The sequence below is a fragment of the Podarcis bocagei genome (genome assembly GCF_964188305.1).
Source record: "Podarcis bocagei genome assembly, chromosome: 6".
Classification (NCBI taxonomy): Eukaryota; Metazoa; Chordata; class Lepidosauria; order Squamata; family Lacertidae; genus Podarcis; species Podarcis bocagei.
In genome coordinates, this window is record NC_138130.1 from 28628878 (window position 1) to 28655574 (window position 26697).

Below are 26697 nucleotides of genomic sequence, written 5' to 3' on the forward strand. Positions count from 1 at the left end.
AACTCCACATACCTGGAAGTAATCCTACTGAATCCAACAGGACTTACTTATGAGTAGGCATGGTTTGGATAGCACTGTGATGTTTTAATGGGAACTGAAATCAGAGATGAGACACTAAACGTATGTTACACGTATTTCCCAGTTCCTGAATTGGCCCTCTTTAGTTTTCTGGGCGCAAATCAGGTATTGGCTTGGACCAATAAAGATCCAAGGCTGAGATTCAAAGTGTCAGAATTAATGGATATTCCCACAATAAAACTGGCATTCTAAGTACCTCCATTATGGATAGTAGACAAGGAGGGAAACTCTTCTGCATATGATAACAGATTTTTTTTTAGGGGGGCTCACAGGGTTGCCTGTTTCTCCAAGCACAGTTTCACTACACAAAGAAAATGAGGTGTTAAGGAAAAGGGCTCTAGCCCACCTTGCTCCTTAATATACTCACATTCTATGCGTAGAGAACTGATTCATTATGGAAGAGTATTCAGTCCTGTGAGCCCCGCAGCTGTAGTCTGAAATGCTGCTGTCCAGAGAAGAGCAAATGGTTCTCTCATCTTGCTGCCACAAATTTGGAGGAAAAACTATCAGCATGCTCCACGTAACTCACCAAAATGTTAGAAACTACCTGCCCAGGCAGACACTGAATAGAAGATGAAAGGATCTGCATGAGATCGTCAGTTTCCTGAACAAATCAAATCCTAAGGCTGAAAAAGCCTGCTCAGCTTATAAAGGCTACACTTGTGACAGCTATGAATTACTGAGTTTTGCTCACAGCTCTTCTTTAATTTGATCTGATAAATTAAACCATACAGAACAGTGACATCCATTGTGAATGAAAGTTCCAAAAGGGGAGGGGGGTTGCTATCGCCAAGGGCATTTCTTAAGTTTCAGTTAAATGCATCTGCTAAAACGTTTTCCATTAATTTATTGTTAAAAACACACACACACACACCACAGAATGCATTTAAGTAAAACTAAAGCATACCTAAAAGAGGAATTGCTATGAAACTATGAAAGGACATATCTGAAGGCTGGTGATTCTTCCTGTACAGGTTCCAGAATGAGCAGTGCTCTCGAGCAAACGCTTCAAATCCCCTGATGACAAAATTTATTGAATATATATATATATATATTCAAAATTTTCAACATAACACAAATTAAAACAAATTAATTCTGGGCACTCCCCCCCCCCCAGTTTCCAATGTCTTCCCTTTGTTTCCTTACACAAGATGTGTAAGGAGATAAAATACATTGACATAAATAATATACCTGCAAAATCTGATGGGGGGGATTGAATTCCGATTTACAAAAAAACAAACCTTTTTTTAAAAAGTAAACTATTTTACTAAAGGAATATTTTTATACCTACAGTATATATTTTAGAGGATAGCATAACTACAAACACGGATGAAAGATCTTTTAACGTAGAAAGTATCTCTCAGTGCCACAACCATTTTGCTGCGACTCAAAGCCAGATCCTGTACAGCGCCAGGTTTTCGGAAGGCTTTGGGAAATATTCTCTTGGAAGGAGCCCTTCACATGTGGCCTCCCTCCTCCCTCCTTGTCGTAACTCATTTCATTTCCCAGAGAGAGAAAATCATACAATGGTTTCTGTTCCCCCGCAGTGTCCCTACTTGCTGAGAGCCAGTGTGGTGTAGTGGTTAAGAGCAGTGGACTTGTAATCTGGGGAACCGGGTTCACGTCTCCGCTCCTCCACATGCAGCTGCTGGGTGACCTTGGGCCAGTCACACTTCTCTGAATTCTCTCAGCCCCACTCACCTCACAGAGTGTTTGTTGTGGGGAAGGAAGGAAAAGGAGATTGTTAGCCGCTTTGAGACTCCTTAGGGTAGTGATAAAGCGGGATATCAAATCCAAACTCCTCTTCTTCTCTTCCTTGCTTGAAGAGAGCAGGTGGCTATGCAGCGACAGCAAGGTGGCTACGAGGCTCCATGAATTGTCACTGGGTTGCATAGTGAGGCATGGACCTCAGCTGCTGCCCCTCATGCTATACCACAGGGTTGTGAAACCTGTCACCCTCCTGATATTACTGGACTACAGCTGGACCATTAAGCCATGCTAGCTGGAATTGAAGGGAGTTGTACACCCACCCTTAATGTAGTTTTAGAAATACTGTTACAGGCTTGCTTAAAAATAAAATAAAAATATATCCCATTCATTTGGGAATCAAAGAAACTTCTGTTCAGGACACAACCACAAGTGGTCCTGCAGCAACTTGTTCTGAGCAGGACACCAGTTCCTTCTTATCAGATGCCCTTGCTGCTCCTTTTGAAGCAGTGCCATTAATGATCAGCAAGCACTTTAAAGCACTGAAACACAATCCAGAAAACAAGAGCACATAAAAGCCTTTTTGTGTGTGTTTTTTACATCATCTGCTCTTGTTTTCACCTGCCCCACCACTCTCAAACAGGAAACGAAATTGAAAGGGACGAAAACTGCGTTTCAAAGACTGCCACCTTACTCTTAAACATTGGCTAATGCCTGCAATGTTAAGGGAAACATGGATGCAATGTTACTGTAATTTATTTCATATTTCATGGAACTTATATACTTGGCCTTGAACCCCTGGCCTACCTGGCGGCGAGTCAGTAAGTCAAGTCCCAGGTTCAAAGTCCAGGGTCAATCCAAGTAAGCAAAGTCTGAAGTCCGGCAGTCAGGATACAGTTCAGAGTCAAACCCAAAACACAGTCCCATAGAAGCTCAGGATTATCCAAGCCAAAGTTGATCAAGATGGGCAGTTGAGCAGACACAGCCCCTCAGCTCTGCTTCCCTTTTGTGCTCTGCATGCTGATTGCAGTATCTGGGCTTAATGAGGTATATGACCATCACCTGTCCTGAGCCTACTTCAGCTGAAGAATCTTCTCCCAGAGCTAGCGAGCCCCACCTGGCCAGCTAAGGAACTGGGATGTGGGACCTTGCTTGCCTCAGCTTCCTAGAGCTTCCCTACCACTCCTCCCTATGCCTCAGAGCCCACTGTTTTTATCGAAACAGGGGTCCCTCTGGCTCTGGGTCCTGCTGCTCTGATTCTTGTGCACTCACTCCCAACTCCCTTGCCATCCCCTGTCACTCTGTACTTCCTTCCCCATCCCGATTGTCCCAGTGTGTCCTGGCTACAGCCCTCACTGGGATTCTCTTCCTCCTTTCCATCGTCCTGCCAGTTCATGACACCGTTGCTTGATTGCAAGAACAAATCCTCAATGCGGTTTACAAAACGCAGCTGCAGATTTGCCACATGCTAAGTGTTCGTAAACTGGTTGATAACCCTGGGCCTATAACTATTTTTTTCCTTTTGTTGTCTGGGCAATATGGCACTACCATAGAGAAAGCAAAGTACCGTATTTTTCGCCCTATAGGACGCACCGGCCCATAGGACGCACCTAGATTTTTTGGGGGGAAATAAAGGGGAAAAAATTTATTCCCCCCCCCCCAGGCGCGGGGCTGGGGCAGGGGAAGCCCGAGCTTCCCCCAACCCCAGCCCCCAGAATGGGAGCCAGAGTGGCTCCCGGAGCTTGCGGGGCTGGGGGAAGCCCGAGCTCCCCCCCCAGCCCCCAGAAAGGGTCTGAGAGCGATGGCGAAGGTGAGCGCACCTTTGCCATTGCTCCTGGAGCTTGCAGTGGCTGGGGTGGTGGAAGCCCGAACTTCCCCAGCCCCCAGAGCAGGTCGGAGAGCGCTGGCGAAGGTGAGCGCACCTTCGCCATCACTCCCAGAGCTTGCGGGGCTGCGGGTGGGGGAAGCCCGAGCTTCCCCCACCCCCAGCCCCCAGAAAGGGTCTGAGAGCGATGGCGAAGGTGAGCGCACCTTTGCCATTGCTCCCGGAGCTTGCAGGGGCTGGGGGTGGTGGAAGCCTGAGCTTCCCCCGCCCCCAGCCCCCAGAGCAGGTCGGAGAGCGCTGGCGAAGGTGAGCGCACCTTCGCCATCGCTACCGGAGCTTGTGGGACTGGGGGTGGGGAAAGCCGGAGCTTCCCCCGACCCCAGCCCCCCGAACGGGTCGGAGAGCGATGGCGAAGGTGCGCGCAGCTTTGGCATCGCTCTGGGAGCTTGCGCAGCTGGGGGGATAGCTTCCTGAAGCCTGGAGAGCAAGAGGGGTCGGTGCGCACCGACCCCTCTCGCTCTCCAGGCTTCAGCGAAAGCCTGCATTCGCCCCATAGGACGCACACACATTTCCCCTTCATTTTTGGAGGGGGAAAAGTGTGTCCTATAGGGCGAAAAATATGGTAGATGTTCTAGGACATGGTGCCACCTTAAAGACCTTTGTCCAGAACAAGGTAGTATTGAAATGGGTCAGCAGCAAGAGGACAATATTTGACAGGGAGGAGCTGGAACCAAGAGAAGATGCCAGACTGGACCTCTTACCTCCCAATCACCACTCCATCAAACCGAGAGGCAAAGGAACAGAGCTTACATCTCTCTCTTTCAACCCCATGTGACAAATTGTTCAGGCACTTGGCTAATTTAGTCATCGTATACATACAACAGCTATTTCTCCACTTCTCTCGCATTCCATGATACTGGAGACAACAAACTGGAAAAAGTAAAGGATCTACACCAGTGTTTCTCAAACTTGGGTCTCCAGCTGGTTTTGGACTACAGTTCCCATCATCTCTGACTACACGTCCTGCTAGCTAGGGATGATGGGAGTTGTAGTCCAACAAACAGCTGGTGACCCAAGTTTGGGAAACCCTGATCTATAGAGCGAATAGAGTTGCCACCCCTTGCCTACAAGTTTACCAAATCCAGTATAGGTGGTCTTCTTTTCGTTTGCGGGAGGTACATTAATGCAAATTACAAAGCTTACTGGCCTGCTTCAATAACTCCCTTTGCCCGCTACTGCTGGCCTCAAGTGTGCTCCCCAACCAACACTGCTGTCTATTGGGGGGTATTTCTTCCCTGGGCAGAAACAGGGGGGTGGGGAGGGTGAAAACTAGGGATAAATGAATGGAAGGAAATGGAAGCAGGGAGTCCGCTACCCCGCTTATCAAATTAACATGTGCTTCTATAAAAGCTAACATTTGGTTCCCTTTCTTCAAATTACAACTTGCCTTTATGTGCACGCAAATAAGAATTGTATGTAATAGGCATGCACAGTAGGCAAAGTCATAAACATGTGGTAAAAAGCCACCCATGCTACAGCTTTTCATCCAAGTATTTTAAACACAAATATAGTCAAACTCCAGCCACAGAACTGCGTGGAACTGTTGCTCTTTGTCGCAAGCTGTATATTTGCAATATAGGAAAATCATGCCTCTGCACCTCTGCTTTAGACCGTGGGTGGCGTAATTAACTTGTGCTCATAATGAAGGCCACCAGTCTCATAAAATGTAAGGGAATGGAAACATTTAGCTGTGAGCACACAAAGTAATTGTTACCCACAAGCTCTTAACGTGGAAAACCGAAGCACTTGAATAAGCAAACGCCTCCTTGTTTTCCACCTAAAGGTAACAATCCCATAAAGGCCTCTGCAGAGTGGCTGGACCTATTGAGTCGATAGCAAACGGGAACTTTTTTTTGCAACGGGAAGATGGCAATGAACCAGCCTTGCTTTAGTGACATGCCAGGGTAAAGGTCCTTCCTTGCATTTCCCCAGACCAGTTTGCCAGCTAAGCACAGCCCAACCGGACTGTCAAAAGGAGTGAAACCAGTTGACCAGCGACACAAGGGCAGGTAGCAAGTTATTGGAGAAGGAAAATATTTACCCATCTGCCACTCACCCTCTTACTGGCATCACCAGCTTGCAAAAGGGAAGTCATCTGGGGTACAGAATCACTAGGAAGCTGTACATGCAGGCTAATCATTGCTAGCCAAGCCAGCATCTTCCCCTGTAATCTCTTCTTTGCCCCAAGGGAGACAAAGGTATACCCACCTTCCTTATAATAATTTGCTTTGAGAAACTAAGGTGCTGGTTTCTACTTCTTTTTTTTTGTCAAGGCTCCTGGCACAGCCATTGCCAAAGAAACAGGGTATAGAGGGGTGACTTTAATATCTTGTTCCTGGCAGGAATCTTGTTATGAGGTTTCATGGACAATTTAAGCAGGTGCTAAAATATGCATTTCCTTATTTCCAGTTAGGATAGCACGTACAATTTTTTAAAAAAGGAAAGTGCTCGTGTATGTGAAACCTCTCTCTCTGTATGAGATAATGAACAAGTGGGTTGTGTGAGCAGATTAATCAAGAGTTTCATCCTCCCCACTGAATTAAGTAAGACTTACTTCTGTGTAGACATATTTAGCATTGCAGCCTTCATAGTCAAATAAGGTATGAACCCAAAGGGGGAAGTGGGGGGGGGAAATGGCTTACTTTTAGTATGAAGTAAAACTGAAAAGCAAATTCTTTTTGTTGAACAATTAGGTTCTCGGTGTAGTTTAATTTTGTGGACTTCTTTTTAATATTAAAATACTGAATACAAATAGAGCACTCCAGAATAATCATGTGTCAGTAAGGCACAGTAATAGCCAATAAATACATATAAAAGTGACAGGCGACTATGCCTTTGAACTCTGAGTTACCAAACATATAGAAGGCATCAGTCAAAGCACAAATCAGTGCCAAGCTTGACATCAGTAACTGAAATCCCCCCCAATACAGAAATTAGCAAACCAACATTTAAAAAATTCCTGTACAAAAGGAACTATATTTCTACAAGAGGATAACTCGCTGGTGTGACTTTGAGGATGGGATCAGGGCATTCTCTACTATAGCAGGTGGTGCACAAGTCAGCCATGTCTGAGTTCTGTGTGGTTATGAAGTTCTGCCTTAAGGGTGGGGAACTTGTGGTCCTCCAAATGATGTTGGGACTCCCAACTTCCATCAACCTCCCCATCCCAGTTTACTGAAAGAAGTGTCAGGCAGCTGGAAAGCAGGTCAGAGACCAAAGATGCTTCTTGATTTACCAACACCACTCAAAGGCTCTCTTTCTCTCTACTGGCAACCATCCTCTCTCAATGAGAAGAATCCTAGAGGCCTCTGCAACATCAAAAGATATCTCTGGGATATCTTCTCACTATGCTGCTAGGATGAGGGTCAGGAGTTGGTGACCCTCACATTTGGCAGCAAGCGTTTTTCAACAGGGGTTGGGAGTGGGGAGGAACAACTTTATGGCCTGGGAGGATTTGACACCCCCCACAGGTTACATAATTTGGCCACTGATGGACGAGGAACTGCTTCCAAAAGGGACTGCATATCATGAGTTAGGGCTGCACACAAAGATCACCGTCAGCTTTGGCAGAACAGATTACCTATTGCAAGGGGGAAAGTGCACATCCCTCTGGATCACGGCCACTGTAAAACTTACAATATTTAAAGGGGGCAGGTAAATCAAGTATTCAACAAAATAGCAAACTGTCCTTGGCCTATTTTGAGGAGCATATTGGCATAAAAGATTATGTCCATTGTGATATTTTTTCCCTTCATTTATTCATTTAGAATCAACACGCTTCAGAAAATGTCTTAATAAAATGCAATCTGTTACTGGCTCCCATTTAGACTATTGCTTTTGGGGTTGCTTTTTGTCAGTCCCAAATTGAAGAGAATTGAGTTGAGGTTAATACATAAGAAAGCATGATCTGGATGCGTTGTCCTCTGTAGCTCTTGAATCATCAGGTGAATCGTGAACAGCTCAAACATCTTCTTATTGCCCCTGTAAGATTATTTTCCAAGAATGTTATGCAGTGAAGGAACATCATTTTGATCACTCTGAAGGACAGGAAGAATTTCAATTATATCTGAACACTACAAGTTACAGAGCATCTAAAAAATGTTTGAAGTAAAAATAAATGCCTTTCTTAGTATTAACAGATACTGTAATAGATTTGAGATGTGTTTGGTTTTCGTTATGAAGCTTTGTAAGATAAATGGACTTAACAGCGGTGTAAAGCCGCGGAAAACTTTTTGTTAAAGAAAGGTGTCTACAAATTATCCCACAATGGCATCAGCCAACAGCAGCCAAATTTGCACATCGTGCTAGATCATGGGGTTGAGGAAACTTTAAACGTGAGGCCTGTATTTCCTCACAGCCAAACTTCTGAGGGCCACATGCCAGTAGCGAGCAGGGTGAGAGGCAAAAAGTGGGCGTGGCCAGAGGCAAATGTAGGTGGAGCAACAGTTGTACAGTAGGCAAAATTCCAGTCACAGAAAGGCTAGAGGTTTATCCTCACACACACCCTCCCATCCATGAAAACAACAGATGTTATCATAGTTCAAAGACACATTGCAGTGAGGGAAAAGCACTCGAGGGCATCAAGGGAAGTGAGGGACGTGGCCTGAGGAGAATCCTAAGGGCCAGACAGAGGGGAATAGAGGGCTACATTTGGCCCCTAGGTGCAAGGATTACCAACCACTGGTTTAGCGAAACATGTGCAAACCAAGGCCAGGAAGAGTTTAGAAGCTTTTAGCTCTTTGATCAGTCAGTCTGTGGCCTCGTCTGTGATTAACAGTAATTATGGTTAATACTAACTATGGCTCACTTAAGAAAAGCCAACTTCAGACCATAGTTTCTGAAGGCAGCTTGTTGAAACTAACAAAAATGTTTACCGATTATTATATTTTAACAAAGCATAAACTGTGGAATTGTGGTTAAGGTAATACTGTCTCAAAAACCATAATTAAAAATATTTCTTTAGCTTAAATAAAATTTTTTAAGGCTTACATTTGAAAGTTTGGGAACTTTCCCCTACCCCACTCACTTTAACCTTCAGTTATTATTTTCAAGTGGAGATCACAATTCATTTGTCATCATTTCCTCTTAAATATTAGTATGGTGCTGAGGGGAAAATAAAGTTAATGTGCCTATTACACAATGCAAGAACCTGACAATGGGCTGAAAAAGATGACAAAGAGAGGATAATAAAACTGGGTAATAAGAAAAAGTTTACAAGACTTACTTAATTTTTGAGAGCTTTTGCAGCAGAATACTAAGTTTTTCCAATATCTGTGTATCTAGCTTAGGGTTTCGAAGCAACAGCGAACAAGTGCGAAAAAAGGTCTCATTACTGCAAGCTTCCAGAAACGGGTGCAAAAACCCTGTAGAATAAAGTGACCATAATTATAATTAGTTGAAAAAAGGAAGAAAATGGTTTTTAAAACAAATTAATAAAACTAGTCACGTAAAGCATATTGCACAGCTTCCAACTTTAGAAGAATACTCTTAAATTCAGATTCAAGCACAGACACCTTGCAGCCCTTAAGTACAGAACATGAGAACATCACATATCCTGGCATAGCAGAGGGAGCTGAAAAAAATGAACTGATTCGATAATCATTATAGAATCAATTATAATGTGTGTAGACAGGTGTAGAATTATTCTATGTCTGTAGTGCCCTTAGTGGCTTCTTTGAAATGTACCATCTCACTCGCTTCTCTGAAAGATTGGTTGATTCACTAGTATCCAGCAGCAAAGATTGCTGGGTAATAGCTGTGAAAATGGGTTTTCTTGTTTCTGGACAGATGTTTGGCATTGTTAAGCTGTACCTCTGGTTGACTATTTTCTTGGTTTGGTTAGGAAACAGCCTGAGCAAGCATCTACATAAGTTCTCCTTTCTCTAGTGCAACAAACCAAATCTTCCTTAGTTTGAAAGTGTAGGAACTGGATTCTAAATGCTCTTGGCTAATCTTGTGAATAGGCCAGCACAACTACTCAAGCCTCTTTTGGAAATTATTTTGGCCCAAATGCTTTAATTTTAACACCAGAAGAACAGCCAGTCTACTTTCCAGACTTGTGGCAGGGTATTCTACCATGGAAACCCTGATCTTCAGTTTAGCTGAGATCAGTTGACATCTTGACATGGTTTGAGCCGTCTTCCTCTCTAGAGGGATGGTCTGCTTCAAAGCTTGTTATTGGAACATGTCCTGCTACCTTCTTGACCCACCCAGCTCCACCTACAATGCAGCTTTTGATGTTCAAATTGCAGTGGCGAAGGGTAAAATTGGCTGTAGCCAGGATAGCTTACTCAAAGGTCAGGGTTTTCATGGTAGAGCAATCTTGGGGCAACAAATCTGGGCAAAACAAAAGTCTTGGTGCAAGGAATTTTAGCAGCTGTTGTTGTTTAGTCGTGTCCGACTCTTTGTGACTCCATGGACCAGAGCACACCAGGCACTCCTGTCTTCCACTGCCTCCCACAGTTTGGTCAAACTCATGTTTGTAGCTTCGAGAACACTGTCCAACCATCTCGTCCTCTGTCGTCCCCTTCTCCTTGTGCCCTCCATCTTTCACAACATCAGGGTCTTTTCCAGGGAGTCTTCTCATGAGGTGGCCAAAGTATTGGAGCCTAAGCTTCAGGATCTGTCCTTCCTTTGAGCACTCAGGGCTGATTTCCTTCAGAATGGATAGGTTTGATCCTCTTGCAGTCCATGGGACTCTCAAGAGTCTCCTCCAGCACCATAATTCAAAAGCATCAATTCTTCGGTGATCAGCCTTCTTTATGGTCCAGCTCTCACTTCCATACATCACTACTGGGAAAACCATAGCTTTAACTATACGGACCTTTGTTGGCAAGGTAATGTCTCTGCTTTTTAAGATGCTGTCTAGGTTTGTCATTGCTTTCTTCCCAAGAAGCAGGCGTCTTTTAATTTCGTGACTGCTGTCACCATCTGCAGTGATCACGGAGCCCAAGAAAGTAAAACCTCTCACTGCCTCCATTTCTTCCCCTTCTATTTGCCAGGAGGTGATGGGACCAGTGGTCATGATCTTCGTTTTTTTGATGCTATAGAAATGCAAATCCTAATAAAGACAGCAAAATCTAAAGCAGCACAGTAAAGCAGGAAGAAGCAGTATCAGTAATTGAAGGCCATTAACAACAACAACAACAAAAAGGATGGTAGATACTAAACAGGCTTCTCATGGAAGAGAGATTTTATTCAAAGAAAACAGCTTTTTAAGGCTCCAAGACAGATGAAAACCCCCAGCCATGAGTTCAGACAGCTCAGCAATGCCTTGCACTACACAGAGCAGCAACACGTTGGCTGAATGCCGAGCTCAGCTTCTAGAAGAGAAAGAGAATCCTAGATGAATAATCGGAAGGAAGACTACAAAGGGAGACAGGATGGGAAAGGAAGGGAATTCTTTAAAGAGATGTTTCACTGCTTATCCCACATAAGCTATAAATTATTTCTTCTGCTCCCGCTTCAAATGTTTCTCTTCAAGATAAATTCGCACCTGCCCTTTAGAAGAGTAAAGGATGTGATGGATTAACGCTTGCAGCTCTTTAGACTCTTGAAACAAAGTTAACACTGTGCAGAAGTTGGTCTAAGCAGAAGCCATCCACCTACAACCTTGGCAAAGTCCAGAATAAAAATGTGACCCTTTTGGAAGAAAAATATCTGGCTAAGAACATGCATGTTTCCACTTTATTGTACAAACAAAAGTGGTAACTGTTCTTTAAAAATGCCAGAAGCTCAATATTCCAGAACGAGCTTGACTAGCACCCATGTTCTGTGCAGGGAAAGCCACGCTTGGTTCTAGTAGACCATTACACAGATCTGAGCCCTTTATAACCTTTTAACAAGAGTCTGGTGCAAGAGCCATGCCAAATAAAAGGCAGCGGTCAAAATTCCTGTAATGTGCTCAATTGCTCACATGTGCGGCAACTTGAAACAGCTAAAGCCCTGTGCAGGTGCATGTTTTTAAACAGCCTGAAGCATGAGCCTGGCACTGTGTTCTTCTTGAAGCAGGGGGAGTGTACACAACAAGCCCAAGGCAAAGCATGGCCCTGATTTTCTTGCTATCCTCCACCAAGAACCCCTTTTACTGGGATTTAGAGTACAAAGAAATGCCAACAGGTGGAGTACATCTTTAAAAGCTGAAGAAGCTAATAACTCCAGCCATGAGCAGCTTCAAAACAAGCACACTCCCTCTAGTGGCTCTGGCTGCAAGCACACTCCCTCTAGTGGCTCTGGCTGTTGGGAGAACTTTTGATACAAGTATAATAGTACTGTTCTAAAAAAAATGGAGGGTGTTTCGACTGTATGAAAAAGGGATATATTTTAGAGCCTTAAGAAACAACCCGGAAATTCCACACTGCCTTGCGGGGCTGCAAGTAAAAGGGTGGGGTGAGGGCAGCTGCATTAGCACACAGCAGGTCCAATAAAGGACTCTCCAAAATAGGTATATAGGCCTTTCCATCTGCTACATTTAGTTGAGGAGTCTTCCCGGCACAAAACCACCTTCCTTGACTATATCCAGGGACCTTGACGGATGACACCAAAGGGTCTCAGCTGTTTGTGACCTTTTTGGATCTGGAGCTCTGCGGTGGGAAGGCATTAAGAATTATTATTATTATTATTATTATTATTATTATTATTATTATTATTATTATTATTATTATTTTTGTATACTAAAAATTAAGAAGAAGGTGGGATTTAATTTGTAGATGATGCTGTGTAGTTCCATCTAGCTAGGTAGCTCCTTTAAATGTCCTCATTGATGCCCTTCTGCAAGAAATAAGCCTAATGCTCCACGAGATTGACTGCACAGCACCTTAGGCCTTGCTCTGCCAAGGTCAAGTCCTCTGTTTCTCAGAGCCCCTTGTTATTCCTTGAAGAGTCCAGTCTACTGACCCCTACATTGTCCTCAGCATCCCATTGGTGGCTTGTGGCAGTAGAGCATCCTCTGGTTTCCTCTCTTCCAGTGCCATTCGCTGTCTCTCCTGTTCCATCTGCCACTCTCTCACCCAAACAGCAGCCATCTACCCTCCATGATTCTTCAAGCTGCTTGATCCTGGTCTCATGGCTGTTGCCCCGCTCCCCTTTCATAATTGCTGCAATAGCCTTTCTTCTCTGCCTCTCACACTGCTTGCCCCAGAAGCCATGGTTGGTGGAGTTAATCTTATGTTCCCTAAATTCTGACAGCTCCGTCCTCCACAGCCCACCCGGTCTTACACTTTCCAATCTAGTTCGCTCTGCATGACTCTGCTCCTCTCTGCAGCTCTCCAAGCTGTTTTCAAGCCATGGGGAACAATAAAAGCTATGGAAGGTTTTTGTTACTGAATGTGTAACACTCACACTTTGCTACAAAATGCAGGGCTAACTCCACACTCATTCACTAATTATCTTTATTTTTGCTATAAGCCACATTCTATGCTTTTGGTGTGGGTGCAAGAGGTTTCGCGTGTGCACTTAAAACTACAAAGTATAAAATCATTTATTTATTTAATTATGCATTAAAACACCAGGACAGCTTGCAATGCATCAGTTCACATTCGACCATCAGAACACTAAATAAACCATTAAAATTCAGTGGTGCCTCGGATTACATACGCTTCAGGTTACAGACTCCAGTAACCCAGAAATAGTACCTCGGGTTAAGAACTTTGCTTCAGGATGAGTCAGAAATCGTGCTCCGGCGGCGTGGCAGCAGGCCCCATTAGCTAAAGTGGGGCTTCAGGTTAAGAACAGTTTCAGGTTAAGAATGGACCTCCAGGTAATGGGTGATGTCGGAAGTCCTGCTTACCTGCGAGGAGATTTGCTTCTGAGCTGTATTTCACTAAAGGTCCTAAGCTATCACGCTTTCCGGGCATTTTGTGTGATTGAAATAAAAGGAAATATACCCAACAACATATAATGTGCACAAAATTTGCTCTCCTGACATTAGTTTGTAGGGGGCTGAAGATAAAAAGGAGTAATACTTCCTGGTTAAGATAAAACAGCATAATCACCCTAGGCAGAAAGCGTGGGATGAGTCCTAAGCTGTGATTTATCTGAGTGGAAGATCAAGCAGGCTGGTTTGCATAGGAATGCATAAGAGATCTCCATTTCTTAGCTCAACTAGCTGCAGGTCTTTAATGCAGAAGGATTATTCTATGTGGTTGGAGGCACACCTGGGGATCTTACTTAGTTCTGTGCAAGAGTCTATCCAGGAACAGACAGTTCGAGAGACTGAAACGACTGCACTCTAATAGACTCGAGGCAACAGTTTCAAAGTAAGGTGCCACTTAAAACTGAAGGATATCCTATAGTCCATTCTTTCAGGTAACAATGTAAATATCTCACACATTAAGACAGTTATACAGTGGTACCTCGGGTTACATACACTTCAGGTTACACACTCCGCTAACCCAGAAATAGTGCTTCAGGTTAAGAACTTTACTTCAGGATAAGAACAGAAATCGTGCTCTGGCGGCACAGCGGCAGCAGGAGGCCCCATTAGCTAAAGTGGTGCTTTAGGTTAAGAACAGTTTCAGGTTAAGAACAGACCTCCTGAACGAATTAAGTACTTAACCCAAGGTACCACTGTATGAGATATGCTGTCCAAAGTAATCTTGTATACAAAACACTCCTCCAGGCAAATATATGCATGTCTAACCTCCTCACATAATGAAGAATTTACAGGATACTCAAGGGTTAAAAGTGTGGCTTTACTGTAACAACTTCATGGTGAGAGCCAACACCATTTTTTTCTTTTATAAAAGCACTGAATAGGGCCGCCCCAGTGGAGACTATGCAATTGGAGACTAGCGCAATGCACGATCCCTATTCAAACACGATATACAACGCATGGACATGGAAGCATGGTAGATGTTGGGGACAGCAAGTGAAACCTTGATTACTGCTCTCCCTCAAGAATTGTTAGAAACGCACATAGGGTTTATATCAGGCATCTCAAAGATGTTATTCAGGCCGGTATACACTCCTTTTGTACAGTCACAGATGTTTCAAGAGGAAGAAGATGAAACATTGTATCCTTGCACTAAATTCATGGGTGAATCATTTGCAGTTATTTTTCTAGACCGTTTCCTACGGCAAGTTACTGTGCACGTTGGACAGATGTCTTCTGGGAAAGGAGAAGAATGGGCTTTACCCTACTCATGTCATGTTTTACCAAACAGGCCAAGTAAAAGTCAGGGGATTGTTGCATTTTAAAGAGAAGTCTACTTACTGGTTTCTTCCTCGCTTTGATTTCTCTCTCATGTGAAAAGTAGAAAGCTAAGCATTAAATCTATAGAAAATACCCCCCCTTTTACTAGATTGCCTGCACCAAACATTAATGAAAGCATTAAAATAAGACACCTTTTTTTGGGGGGGGGTGTAAAGCCTGTTTTACTTGGAAAAGATTCTTACTTGAAATAAGATGACCAAGCAAACGGCCAATTCAAAGGAAACCTGCAATTTAGAAAAGCTGAGCAAAGCAGTATGAAAATGTTGATCATCACTTAGCACACTTACTGGATTGCGTTGTCATCTGAAGCAAACTGTCAACGGCGTTGGAAAGAACACCTTTACTCGATATTCTTATATGACTCAAGATAACAGGCACAGCTTGGTAGTCCAAAAACAAGGCCTTCCCTTCATCCGTCTTCAGATCCACGCAAAGGGAATCAAAGGCTTGTGCCAGGTAATCAGCTAGAATATGCATTAGAATTTAAAACATAAAACTGCACCACTATTTTGGGTCACTTGTCAAACAAGCTAGGCAAAAGAGGCTGCTATACAATACGCATATAATGAGATATCAAAAACAAAATGTCTTTATAGTGTGTTGCTTATTTAATGCCTAGCCTCGTTCATTCTTTTTTTTTTACTAGAAGAAAATCATATTTACAACTCATATTTTATTAAATCAAATAACCATAAAATGTTCCATTTTTCACATTTGCTGTCTTTACAATGTTTATTATTATTTTAAATAAATTTTATTAGTTTATAAAAAGAGATTCAAAACTTAATGCTAAATATCTTTTTTTAAATCCAACATTAATCTAAATAAAATAAAAACATACAGAAAAAGAGGGGTGGGGGGAATCATTAGAATCAAAAACTTTTGCTCATTCCTGACTATGCCTCTTGACCATTTTAGACATAACCTAGGGCCAAGAGATCTTCATAGACTTGTAACATGGTTTGTATTCAGATTTAATTTTAACCAGGTTATTTTTTTAAAAGAAAAAACATTCTATAAATTTTAAGAATCCAATTAAAAAAACCAAACCACCCCTAGGTTTCAAAAATAAAATCGGTTTCTATCTACTCTGATAGAAAACAATAGCAGCACATACAGGAAACAATTGTTGTCAGTGAAGCCAGAAGGTCCTAAAGCACCCATTTCATGCCCTTTTGGATTTACCTATTTAGATTTATGTAACAGAAGATGAGTTGTTGTTGTTTATGAAGACAAAGTTCATAAAGCCTTGACCTTGCCTAGCATTCACAGTGCTGAACGCTTCTCACTATGCTTGGAATCTAAACCTACACAAAGAAATGATTTCTCCAAATTTAAAGGTTAAATGCTAACTTTAGTAACATTCAGTTATAAACAAGGTGTTAGTGGCATTAATTTCCTCTGAATATCTTCTGCTGTGCAGCTTTTATCCAACAATTCAAGGAATAGCATTGCTTTGTGCTGGATGGCCCCAAATTTTAGTGAAACAAGAACAAAGATGCATTTACTAACTAGCTATATAAATCCCAACCACATTTTTTTTGTAATCAATTATTGCATTCATGTTCAAACACTACTAACTGAGTTTAAAAACATTTTAAGCCCCCTTTAATTTCCCAATGATTTGACTGAGAAAAGGTTTCCTTTGCTATTTTTGGTATGTTGGCATTCCATCAAAAGTAAATATCGGAGATTTCAGGTAATGATAATAAACCACAGCAACACTTATTCTACTGCGTTAAAGGATTATTACAAAATCTGAATCATGCCTGAACTTACAAAACCTTAATTAGGATGCCCCCTACTGCATTGTGACTTTAAAGCAAAAAACATTACTTACAAACCATCTAGAATTATGTACCAATCTATGCTAGCATTTTTATATTGTATATTCATTCTTACTACACTAAAATAAGATGGCAGAGAATTGTTCCTGTATATTAAATATTTTAGGTGTAACTATAACCATCTTAGAAACTAAGTTTTATTTTTGTAGAAAGGTGAAGAGGTGTGGGAAAGTATTCCTGGCCAAAATTTCATTTTGTCCTTGAGCAGGAGTGCAGAATCTGTAGCCCACCATATGTTGTTCAACACCCAATTCCCATCAGGCCCAGCTAGCCATTGGCCAGGGCTTATGGGGGTTGTAGTCCAACACTGCCTGGAAGGCTACAGGTTTGCCATCCCTTGTCTTGAGTATACCTAGGGAGAAATCAATGACCTACAGATCACCGGTACGTTGCCAGTAATATGTTTGTGACAAATAGTTTTCAGTGGCTTCAGAATGGCAAGCCGAACTGAACAGTATTTACAGATTCTAGGTGTGGGGACTGTTAACTTTCCATGCCCTAAGGATCTAGCACAGGGGGTGGAGAGATGGATCTGGCCTTACCCCACAGGCCAAATTTGAAAGGAGGGCCCTTTCAAGGACCTCTGTGTGGTGCTTTGAAGCACTGCTGATCAGCTGGTTATCGGCGCTTCAAAGAGCAGTGCAGTGCTGATCACTTCTTTGTAAGCCCTTTCACGGACCAGCTGGCTATGGAGTTCCACATGGGGAAACTCAATTGTGTGGTCAATCCCAGGGCACTTAAACTGAGTTCCTATCAGGTGATTGGTGGAGAGGGCAAGTCAACTAGGATTGACCTATCAGTAGATAGTGCATTGGCAGGAGAGGCTTTCTGCCTAATCAGGAATGCACTTGAAGGCTCCCAACGGTGCACTGGCAGTCATGTCCCCATCTGCCCCACACCTGATGTCTGAGGAAAATGGCCTCTCAGGCCAAACTGGGACCTATGCCAGATCTACTTAGGCACACAGGCCAGAGCTTCCCCACTCCTGTTCTATTGTTTCCTGGTTATGGAAGTAAGTTCAAACACATGCAGACAGTGACTACCAAAATATTCCAGTATTCATAGGATGAAGCTTCTCCATTCCATACAGAAGCACCACTCAGTGCCTCTAACCACATCTCTACAATCACTCGCGCCAACTGCTTATCCCACTATCTTATCCTGATCTCCCTCCCACCCATCATTTGCTTGTTTCTTCCAAAACTTTTTTTAAAAAATTCAAATTCTATTAAACACTAATGTGGGTGATCATTGAAATTTAATCATGCCTCCATACAGTGGCGCTGTGGGTTAAACCACTGTGCCGCTTGGGCTTGCCGGTCAAAAGGTCAGCGGTTCGAATCCCTATGACGGGGTGAGCATCCGTTGCTTGGTCCCAGCTCCTACCAACCTAGCAGCTCGAAAGCACACAGTGCAAGTAGATAAATAGGTACCATTCTGGTGGGAATGTAAACGGCGTTTCCATGCGCTGCTCTGGTTTTGCCAGAAGTGGCTTAGTCATGCTGGCCACATGACCTGGAAAAACTGTCTGCGGAAGCGGACAAACACCGGCTCCCTCGGCCTGTAAAGCAAGATGAGTGCCACAACCCCACAGTCATTCGCAACTGGACTTAATTGTTAGGGGTCCCTTTACCTTTTACATACAGCACAAACACAATGGCTTTGACTGCTGCAAGATCTGATGATAACCAATGGCTTTAAAAAATGGGGGATAAAATAAACTCTTGGGAGGACAGATCTAACAATGAATATTCGCCAGAGCTCCCCGGTTCAGAGGCACTATCTTGCTAAATGTCACTTGCTGGGAAACAACAGCTTTTGCTGTTCAAGCTCCGCTTGCAGGTCTTCCAAGAGGCATGTGCTGGAAAACCAGATTCTGGACTAACTGACCTTTGGTCTGATCCAGCAGAACTGCCCTTATGCTGTATGTTTATGTTTGTGGCCCTTTTGGGCTGCCAAACATGCAAAAATCTAGAAGTTTAACTCTGCAGACAGAACTAGCCATTACCCCTTAAAATGCATATTGAAATACTTTAGCCCCCACTCCATTTTTTAAAATCAAGTTTCTTCAACCTACAGGCTTTTAAAGAATGATGGGTGAAGTGATTTCTGTGTTTTGACACTGCTGGTTAGGCCATATGTTTGTGAGAATGGCTTTGATGTTTTGAACTGCCCTATTCTGACATAAGCGCCCTGTAACCAAGCTGATGGAGGGTAGTACAGAAATATCTTAATAAGTAAATCAAATTTACTTCACGGGTCAGTCAGTCGGAACAAGGATCTTTCTGTAGTTTGCTGTTTAAGTGTGGTTGGAGACACCATATGCTGCATGCAGACCTCAAAAGCATTGGTAGAACTTACCTTGCGTCACTGTTTTGATTATAATTAAGGTTGATACAAGTCTTAAAGGCAAATTGGAGCTTTTAAAGAATGCTGCGGACTTTGGCTTGAGATCGGTAGTATGTTCAGGAGAAATATACTGACATCCCTTCGGCACAACACCTTTAAACAGGTCTTCACCCAGTCTTCTCATTGTTGATGTCATTGTTGCATACTGTTATACAAGCAATAAAACTGTATGAAGTGAACATAGCATTCCACTAGATAAATGCAAACGTCATTTAATTTACTCTGAACAAGTCTCATCAACATTATTCATGTTTAAAATGCTTTACATCTGAGACGTATTGTCCAGATGGAAAAAGGAATATCAAAGTACACCAAGCAATATGTGAGCACCATATTATAAGCCACTATGCAGAAGGCTGTCTCTTCCTGACTGACATTCACTTCAGATAGCAAGAGCACCCAGAGAAGAACACTCGCAGATGATCTATAACGCAGATTCCAACAAAAATTGAAATAGGTGTATAAAATAAAAGAATAACATGTTATAACTGACTTCAATGGAATGCAGCTTTATCCTGGCCATGAATGCATTTCACGGAAGTAAGGTACATTAAAACCCAGAAAAGGTTATGTGGTTAAAACTAGAATTCTAGCTTTTCCTGCAATATCAAGTTCTTGATTTTGGCATCCTATTCACAATAAAATAACAATCTTCTACCTAGCAGAAGAATTGCAAACGCAAGTACATTAGTACTGGAAGCAATTTACCCAACATATAAATGATAATAAATAACAACTCCGGGTCAAATTCAGATCAAGTAAAACATTGGACCTTCCACAGAGAAGCAGTGTTAAATGCAAATGAACTACTTTGCATGAATACTTCTTACCTGTGTCCCTCCATCTAACTGCCTGATAGCCCAGTAAATGAATTTAACCACATGCATGTGCAAGTCAGGATTCACAAAGGGCATCCACTGAAACTGTTCAGCAACTAGAGGCAAAAACTGGAAAACACAAACATATCATTACTGTCTTTTTTTCTCTTTCCAAAATTTGGGTCCTACCAATAGATCCTATTTGCGAGCTATTTCCAGTGGATATTTTTCCTGTGATGCTTCGTAACCTCACATGAAAATTACCTAAGCAAAAGACAAAACCAGCAACATGGTTGGCTGACTAGCACCATGAATGCTGCTTTACTTCCAAGAGTGTGCCTTGCTTAGTAATTCAGACAAATTCAATGCTGTTGTCAATGCTAATATTGCTACCTTTAAATTCTGGAACTCTGAAAAAGACAATACTGTAAAAAATAATTTTTTGCAGAAACTTCCAATTTTTCTACTAGTGGGGAAAAACCCCAATCCTGTCCTCTCTCTATACTCCTTGGAGTGCACAAACAAGGCATGCAAGCAGCAGCTGCTATTTGTCCCCAGCATCTTACATGCCTCTGAACACAGAAGTATCAGTTAGCTATCATTAATATCACAATGTAAGGCTTTAGCAATGTAGGGGAAAGCTGCACAGGTTGAAGGAGATGGTGTAGTCAAATGGCATATATAGGCTATTGTGGCAACACACTACCCAATGTGGTTGGAGAGTGCCATCTGGGAGGGGCCCAGTGAGCAACAGAAGCATATAGAAACTCTTGCAGGCAGCATTTATTTACATGGGAGAGCTCAAGGACGGCTCTTATGGGCTTCTGTTAGGCACCACCAGCAAGGGCAGCAATTGGGAGCAATTGAGCAACTCTGTTACCTTTGGTGATGTTTCCAAAGCACAACTAGGGAAGAAAAAGCACTGCCAGTTCCAGAGTGTGGGTGCTACTGACTCCAGGTGTTTTCTCCATGCCGAGGTGTGAACAAGGAACAACATGTCAGCCAACAGCTGTTGGAATAGGAGCCTTGTAGGCACCTACCCAAAGCAAGTAGGAACAAGCTCAACAACAGCTACATCAGACAGAATTCTAGGATCACACACTACATCGTAGGTGTATTCATGCCACATCTAATCACTACTTTGCCATGATAAATCATAACACTTGTGCTTGGATTGCTTTTTAATAGCCCATCGAGGGGATATTCTAACCTCTAGGTTAGATTACGGCAATGCGTTATATGTGGGGTTACCTCTGAAGACAGTTCAGAAGCTTCAGCCGGTGCAGAAGTCAGTGGCCAGGTTGCTCACCAGGGAAAGACAGTTTAAGTATATAATAATGCCAATTCTGGCCCGACTGCACTGGCTGCCAATTAGTTTCCAGGCTCAATTCAAAGAGCTGGTTTTTACCTATAAAGCCTTTAACAGTTCAGGAGTGCCTCTCCCCATATGAACCCACCTGGACCATGCAATCATAATCTCCAGGTATAGGGCAGCATATAAATTCAATAAATAATAACAACAACAACTGGAGGCCCTTCTTTGTGTGCCTTCTCCACAAGGTCCAGAGGATGGCAACACAAGAGTGGTCCTTTTCTGCAGTGGCTCCCCATATGTGGAATGCTCTCCCCAGGGAGGCTCGCCTGGTGCCTTCATTATACACCTTAAGGCGCCAGGCAAAGACATTCCTCTTCTCCCAGGCCACTGGCTAATTTAAAAGGCCTATAACCTTTTAAACTGTGTTTGGGGTGGGGTGCTTCTGTTTGTTACGATGGTAGGTATTTTTGTGTTTTTACTGTATATTGTAAACTGCCCTGTGATCCTTGGATGAAGGGTGGTATAGAAATCTAATTAATCTGGGATTATAGGAAGCGACTGATAGAGTAACACTAATGCAGGGAATGGGGATTCTGTTCTGAGCAGCAGATCTCTATGCATGCATTTGAACTACTGTATCTGGAACAGATTGCTGGATCAGATGCTAATGTTTATTTAAATGGAGATTGCAAAAGCCAGTTAATGAAGTATTTATTGCAGTTAAGATTTTTCCAACTACAACGGAAGGACCCAACATTCCACATGCTCACAAATGTGTTCCTCTGACAAACAGTATGTCTGAAGTTGTTCTGACATTAATAGGCTTTAAATAGTTTCTGTATGAAACCTGGTAGATAGAACACATGTCCCACATGTGTACAGAATTAACAGGGGAATCCTACATTAGATGTCAGTCACACTATGTCCATTAAGGCTAACTCTAGGTAAGTGTTTAGGATTGGAGCTTAAAGATACACAAAATACCTTTGTTTTGTAATTTTATATCACCTTCTACTTGGAAAAAAAAGTATTATATTCAACATTAGCCCCCTCTAAAGGCCCCCTGTAATTAATGTGTGTGACTAAGTACTCTTAGCATGACTAACTTTGGATACAACCTTTATAGGTTTATACAGTGATATGAAAGCATTATTCAGAGTGGCCTGGATAGCATCCAAATCAAGATAAGCAACGTTTGTATATATGGAAATGCTGTGATCATACATAAGGTTCTATCACAGACTGCACCCTGCGAACCTGAATAGCTCAGGTTTGGAGAGCACATGGCTCAGTATTATGAAAATGAACACAAATTCTGGGGCCTACAGCGTTGTTAGACACACATCCAAATATAATACAAGCCGTTTTACTGTAAAACAAGATGTAGGAAGGAGGAACCCTACCCTGATACACTTCTCCTGTGTGTAGTTTCTGCTGGAAGCAAGCACGCCTGTCAGAAGACATTCAGAAGCTTTCTCTTCCTCTGCTACCAGTTTGCTCAGGTGCTGATCTGAGATCCAGTCCATTAACACCGTTAAAAGGTCATATATGTGTGAATTAATTGGTATCTGCAAACATAAGAGTGAATCTCTTAGGGCACAATTTGAAGAAGTTCTTTACTATGAGATAGCTATCTAAAGCGTGCATTGACTTGTGCCGTCTGCACTGCAACATACATCTGACTTGCATCAAGGGCACTGAGAGCATATGCAAATCTGCCTGGGGATAATGGTGATGTACTGGTTGAAGAAGGGGAAAGTTACTCCATTTCAGCATCATATATATGGATGAGAATTCCTGCAGGATTGACACTGGGAGGACAAGTATTTTTTATTACATTTCTAAACACATTTCTGGTACCTTCCTCTGTTGAGGTATGTCATTTTTCTTTTTTGGGGAGGGGGGATTCTTCTCATTACAAGTTCCTTCTTTTCAGAAATCCATTTTTTGCCTTTTCAGTTTCAATTAACCCCAGCCAGTGTCTTCTCAGAAACTAAATATAACCCAAGCTTATTGGAATGGGAGACATATTTGGAAAGAATATTTTCAAGAGTACAGTGGTACCTCGGGTTAAGAACTTAATTTGTTCCGGAGGTCCGTTCTTAACCTGAAACTGTTCTTAACCTGAAGCACCACTTTAGCTAATGGGGCCTACCGCTGCTGCAGTGCCGCTAGAGCACAATTTCTGTTCTCATCCTGAAGCAAAGTTCTTAACCTAATTTCTGGGTTAGCGGAGTCTGTAACCTGAAGCATCTGTAGCCTGAAGCGTATGTAACCTGAGGTACCACTGTACTATTTACCCTACAACTCCCCTCTCAATAAAATATAGCAGTTCCAAACCAACATGTCCTTGTGCATGCAAGAGAAAGAGAAAATGAACTTGTAAAATCTGGAACTGATTACTGAAAAAATATTGACTTACAGACTTAGAGAAAATAAAATGGTTGGGTGTTGATGAGTGAATTCTATAATTAGATGATGATGAAGATGATGATAATTTATTATTTATGCTCCGCGCATCTGGCTGGGTTTCCCCAGTCACTCTGGGCGGCTCCCAACAGAACTAAAAGCACTATAAAACATCAAAGGTGCAGGACAGAGAACCATAAGTCTTTTTATATTTGGTCAGGGCTCAGCCTGACTCCCCTTCCCTTTTTGTATAAGAATTAGTAGAAAGAGGCCTCCCAGCATTCTCACAGGCCCATATAAGATCAGCATACATAGTTGGGCTTGATGAGAATTTACTGTTCCCAACCCAAATCCTGCGGAAAGCCATCTAATTCAGGTTTTAATTTAATCCTGACTTGTTTTTAAGAGGTGATTTAATTATTGTTTGATTTTATATCAATGTTTATATTGGATGTTAGCCGCCCTGAGCCCGGTCTTGGCCAGGGAGGGCGGGATACAAATAAAAGTTGTTTATTATTCTTATTCATTTTTTCTCTTTCTCCTTTCGCTTTTCCTTCCTTCCTTTATTTCCCCTTTCCTTCTTTCTGCCTCCATTCCTTTATAGATTAAGCATTTCTTTTACTTCAGTGTATTATAAAAAGATACTTTGTATTGAGTATGAACTTTTGTTTCTCTTTGGACAAGTATCAATAAATATAGATATATAGATATATATATACATTTATCAATATATATAGAATTCCCCTTTCCCCCTATAGTGTACAGCTTACTTTGTAACTTTTTGACGTTATTGTTTTTTCTGGCTTGATAACCTTTCGTTCCTGGGCTGTGTGGAAAGCTTCTTTAGATTTCTGTATGGATAAAAACTCATGCTTCCGCTGTAACGGGACAGAATGAAAAGAAATTACATTAGGCTTTTTTCCCTGCAAAGCTGACAAACAATACAAAGCATATTGAAATATTACCTGCAAATTCTCTAAACGAGCTTGCACCTTTCGAGACTGGCCTTCCAGCTTCTTGTTTTGCTCACTTACGTCATTTAGCTAAAAAAGAAGTGGAAGATGCTGAGCCAAGCCTTATAGATAAAACTTTTCTGTTATGTAGTGGGCGGTTCACAAATAATTCCTCTCTTGCTCATAAAACTGTCTGGGTAAGTCCTCCCCACCCTTCACGGCTTGCAAGAATGAAGAAAACTATAGTCACCCCTTTATCCTCCTTTACATATGCAAAGAACAAGCTGCCAAGAGTTTGCAGCTGCAATTCTAAACACATTTATGGAGAAGTCAGTTTTGCTGAAAACCAAGGAATATGCTTTAACGTCATTTTTTAGTGCCGAGATGAAAGACACACGAGCCACTTCAGGGTGACAGCATCCTTTCTGTGGCATTTTTGAAAAGCAGTGTCCTGCTCCGTGGTGAGGCGAGGCAAAATTCCAGCTGGGTACAAGGCTCAGTAGTGATGTATGGAAGTGAGAGCTGGACCATCAAGAAGGCTGACCGCCGAAGAATTGATGCTTTTGAATTCTGGTGCTGGAGGAGACTCTTGAGAGTCCCATGGACTGCAATAAGATCAAACCTATCCATTCTGAAGGAAATCAGCCCTGAGTGCTCACTGGAAGGACAGATTGTTAAGCTGAGGCTCCAATACTTTGGCCACCTCATGAGAAGAGAAGACTCCCTGGAAAAGACCCTGATGTTGGGAAAGATGGAGGGCACAAGGAGAAGGGGACGACAGAGGACGAGATGGTTGGACAGTGTTCTCGAAGCTACCAGCATGAGTTTGACCAAACTGTGGGAGGCAGTGGAAGACAGGAGTGCCTGGCGTGCTCTGCTCCATGGGGTCACGAAGAGTCGGACACAACTAAATGCCTAAACAACAACACAAGGCTCAGGCTGTGCTATCGGAATGCAGAACTTCAGCAACAAACAAAATGAGACTGGGAACTATAGAGTGGCAACAGCTGCCTTCCAATTGTCAGCCCTGCTTGCACTGGAAGGTGCTTAGAGGTCCATCCTGCAGCAGTAGCCTCCTACAGTGATACCTCTGGATACGAACGGGATCTGTTCCGGAGCCCCGTTCGCATCCAGAAGCAAATGTAACTAGTGACGGCATGTCTGCGCACACGCATGTCGCTTTTCGTTGCTTCTATACATGCGCGTGACATCATTTTGAGCATCTGTGCATGCGCGAATGGCGAAACCCGGAAGTAACGCGCTCCGTTATTTCTGGGTTGCCGCGGAGCACAACTCGAACGCGCTTAACATGAAGCATATTCAACCCGAGGTATGACTGTACTGCGATAAGAATTGGGGAGCATCTGGTCTCACTGGGTCTCAGAATTTGAGGACAGCAGTGCCACAGGCTCATCTGGTGGAAGCATATCTGGGGCTCCTGCCCTTTCTGGTTTGGAGTCCTCGACTTCATGTCCTTAAAAATTCTGGGTGCCTGACAGGCACTAGTACTTTTTTTTTTTAAGTGTGGCCAATATTTGTAAGAGCCACAATGGGCTAAGGCTCCCCCAAACAGACAAAGGCTCCTGGAACGGAACAGATGTAGCCAACCTGCAGTAGAAAGATGGGTACCCCATAGTTTGTTGAAGCTCTAAGAGACACACAAGCGTTGGAATGCACAGCTGACAGAGAGAGAACCACTTGAACTCAAAAGCAACTACATTAGGTGCAAATACTCTGGAGCAGCAGCTATGCTTTTAAAATAATTGCAAGACCTCTTCAAGAAGATAGTATTATACTAGACTAGTGTAAGGTAATGTGTGAATTATGCTTAACTATTCTGGTGACTATATTTCTTACCCAGCATCACCCATACACCATAACACTAACAGAAACTGTAATAACCATTTAGTATTGGAACACTTTACAAAAAAACCTTCTGTTTATAACATTTAAAATGCCTGATTTGTGTCTATATTATTCTTTATTATTTTTTAATTTATTAAATTTGCTTACCACCCTTCATCTGTAGATCTCAGGGCAGTTCACAACATAAAAATACAATAT

General features: G+C 42.5%; 1 protein-coding gene across 2 annotated transcripts in view; it reads right to left on the reverse strand.

The window, feature by feature from the left end:
• Nucleotides 1-7401: 7401 nt before the first annotated feature.
• CCDC138 (coiled-coil domain containing 138) overlaps nucleotides 7402-26697 on the reverse strand; it is a 28048-nt gene continuing 8752 nt past the window's right edge. For both annotated transcript variants that reach the window (XM_081198396.1, XM_081198397.1), the window contains exons 8-15: nucleotides 24646-24723; nucleotides 24451-24558; nucleotides 22675-22839; nucleotides 19969-20085; nucleotides 19091-19283; nucleotides 15170-15346; nucleotides 8895-9033; nucleotides 7402-7651 (exon numbers count right to left, since the gene is read on the reverse strand). In XM_081198396.1, coding sequence (XP_081054522.1) covers nucleotides 7480-7651; nucleotides 8895-9033; nucleotides 15170-15346; nucleotides 19091-19283; nucleotides 19969-20085; nucleotides 22675-22839; nucleotides 24451-24558; nucleotides 24646-24723 — 1149 coding nt within the window. In that variant the 3' untranslated portion in view covers nucleotides 7402-7479. The remainder of the gene's footprint in view (nucleotides 7652-8894; nucleotides 9034-15169; nucleotides 15347-19090; nucleotides 19284-19968; nucleotides 20086-22674; nucleotides 22840-24450; nucleotides 24559-24645; nucleotides 24724-26697) is intronic.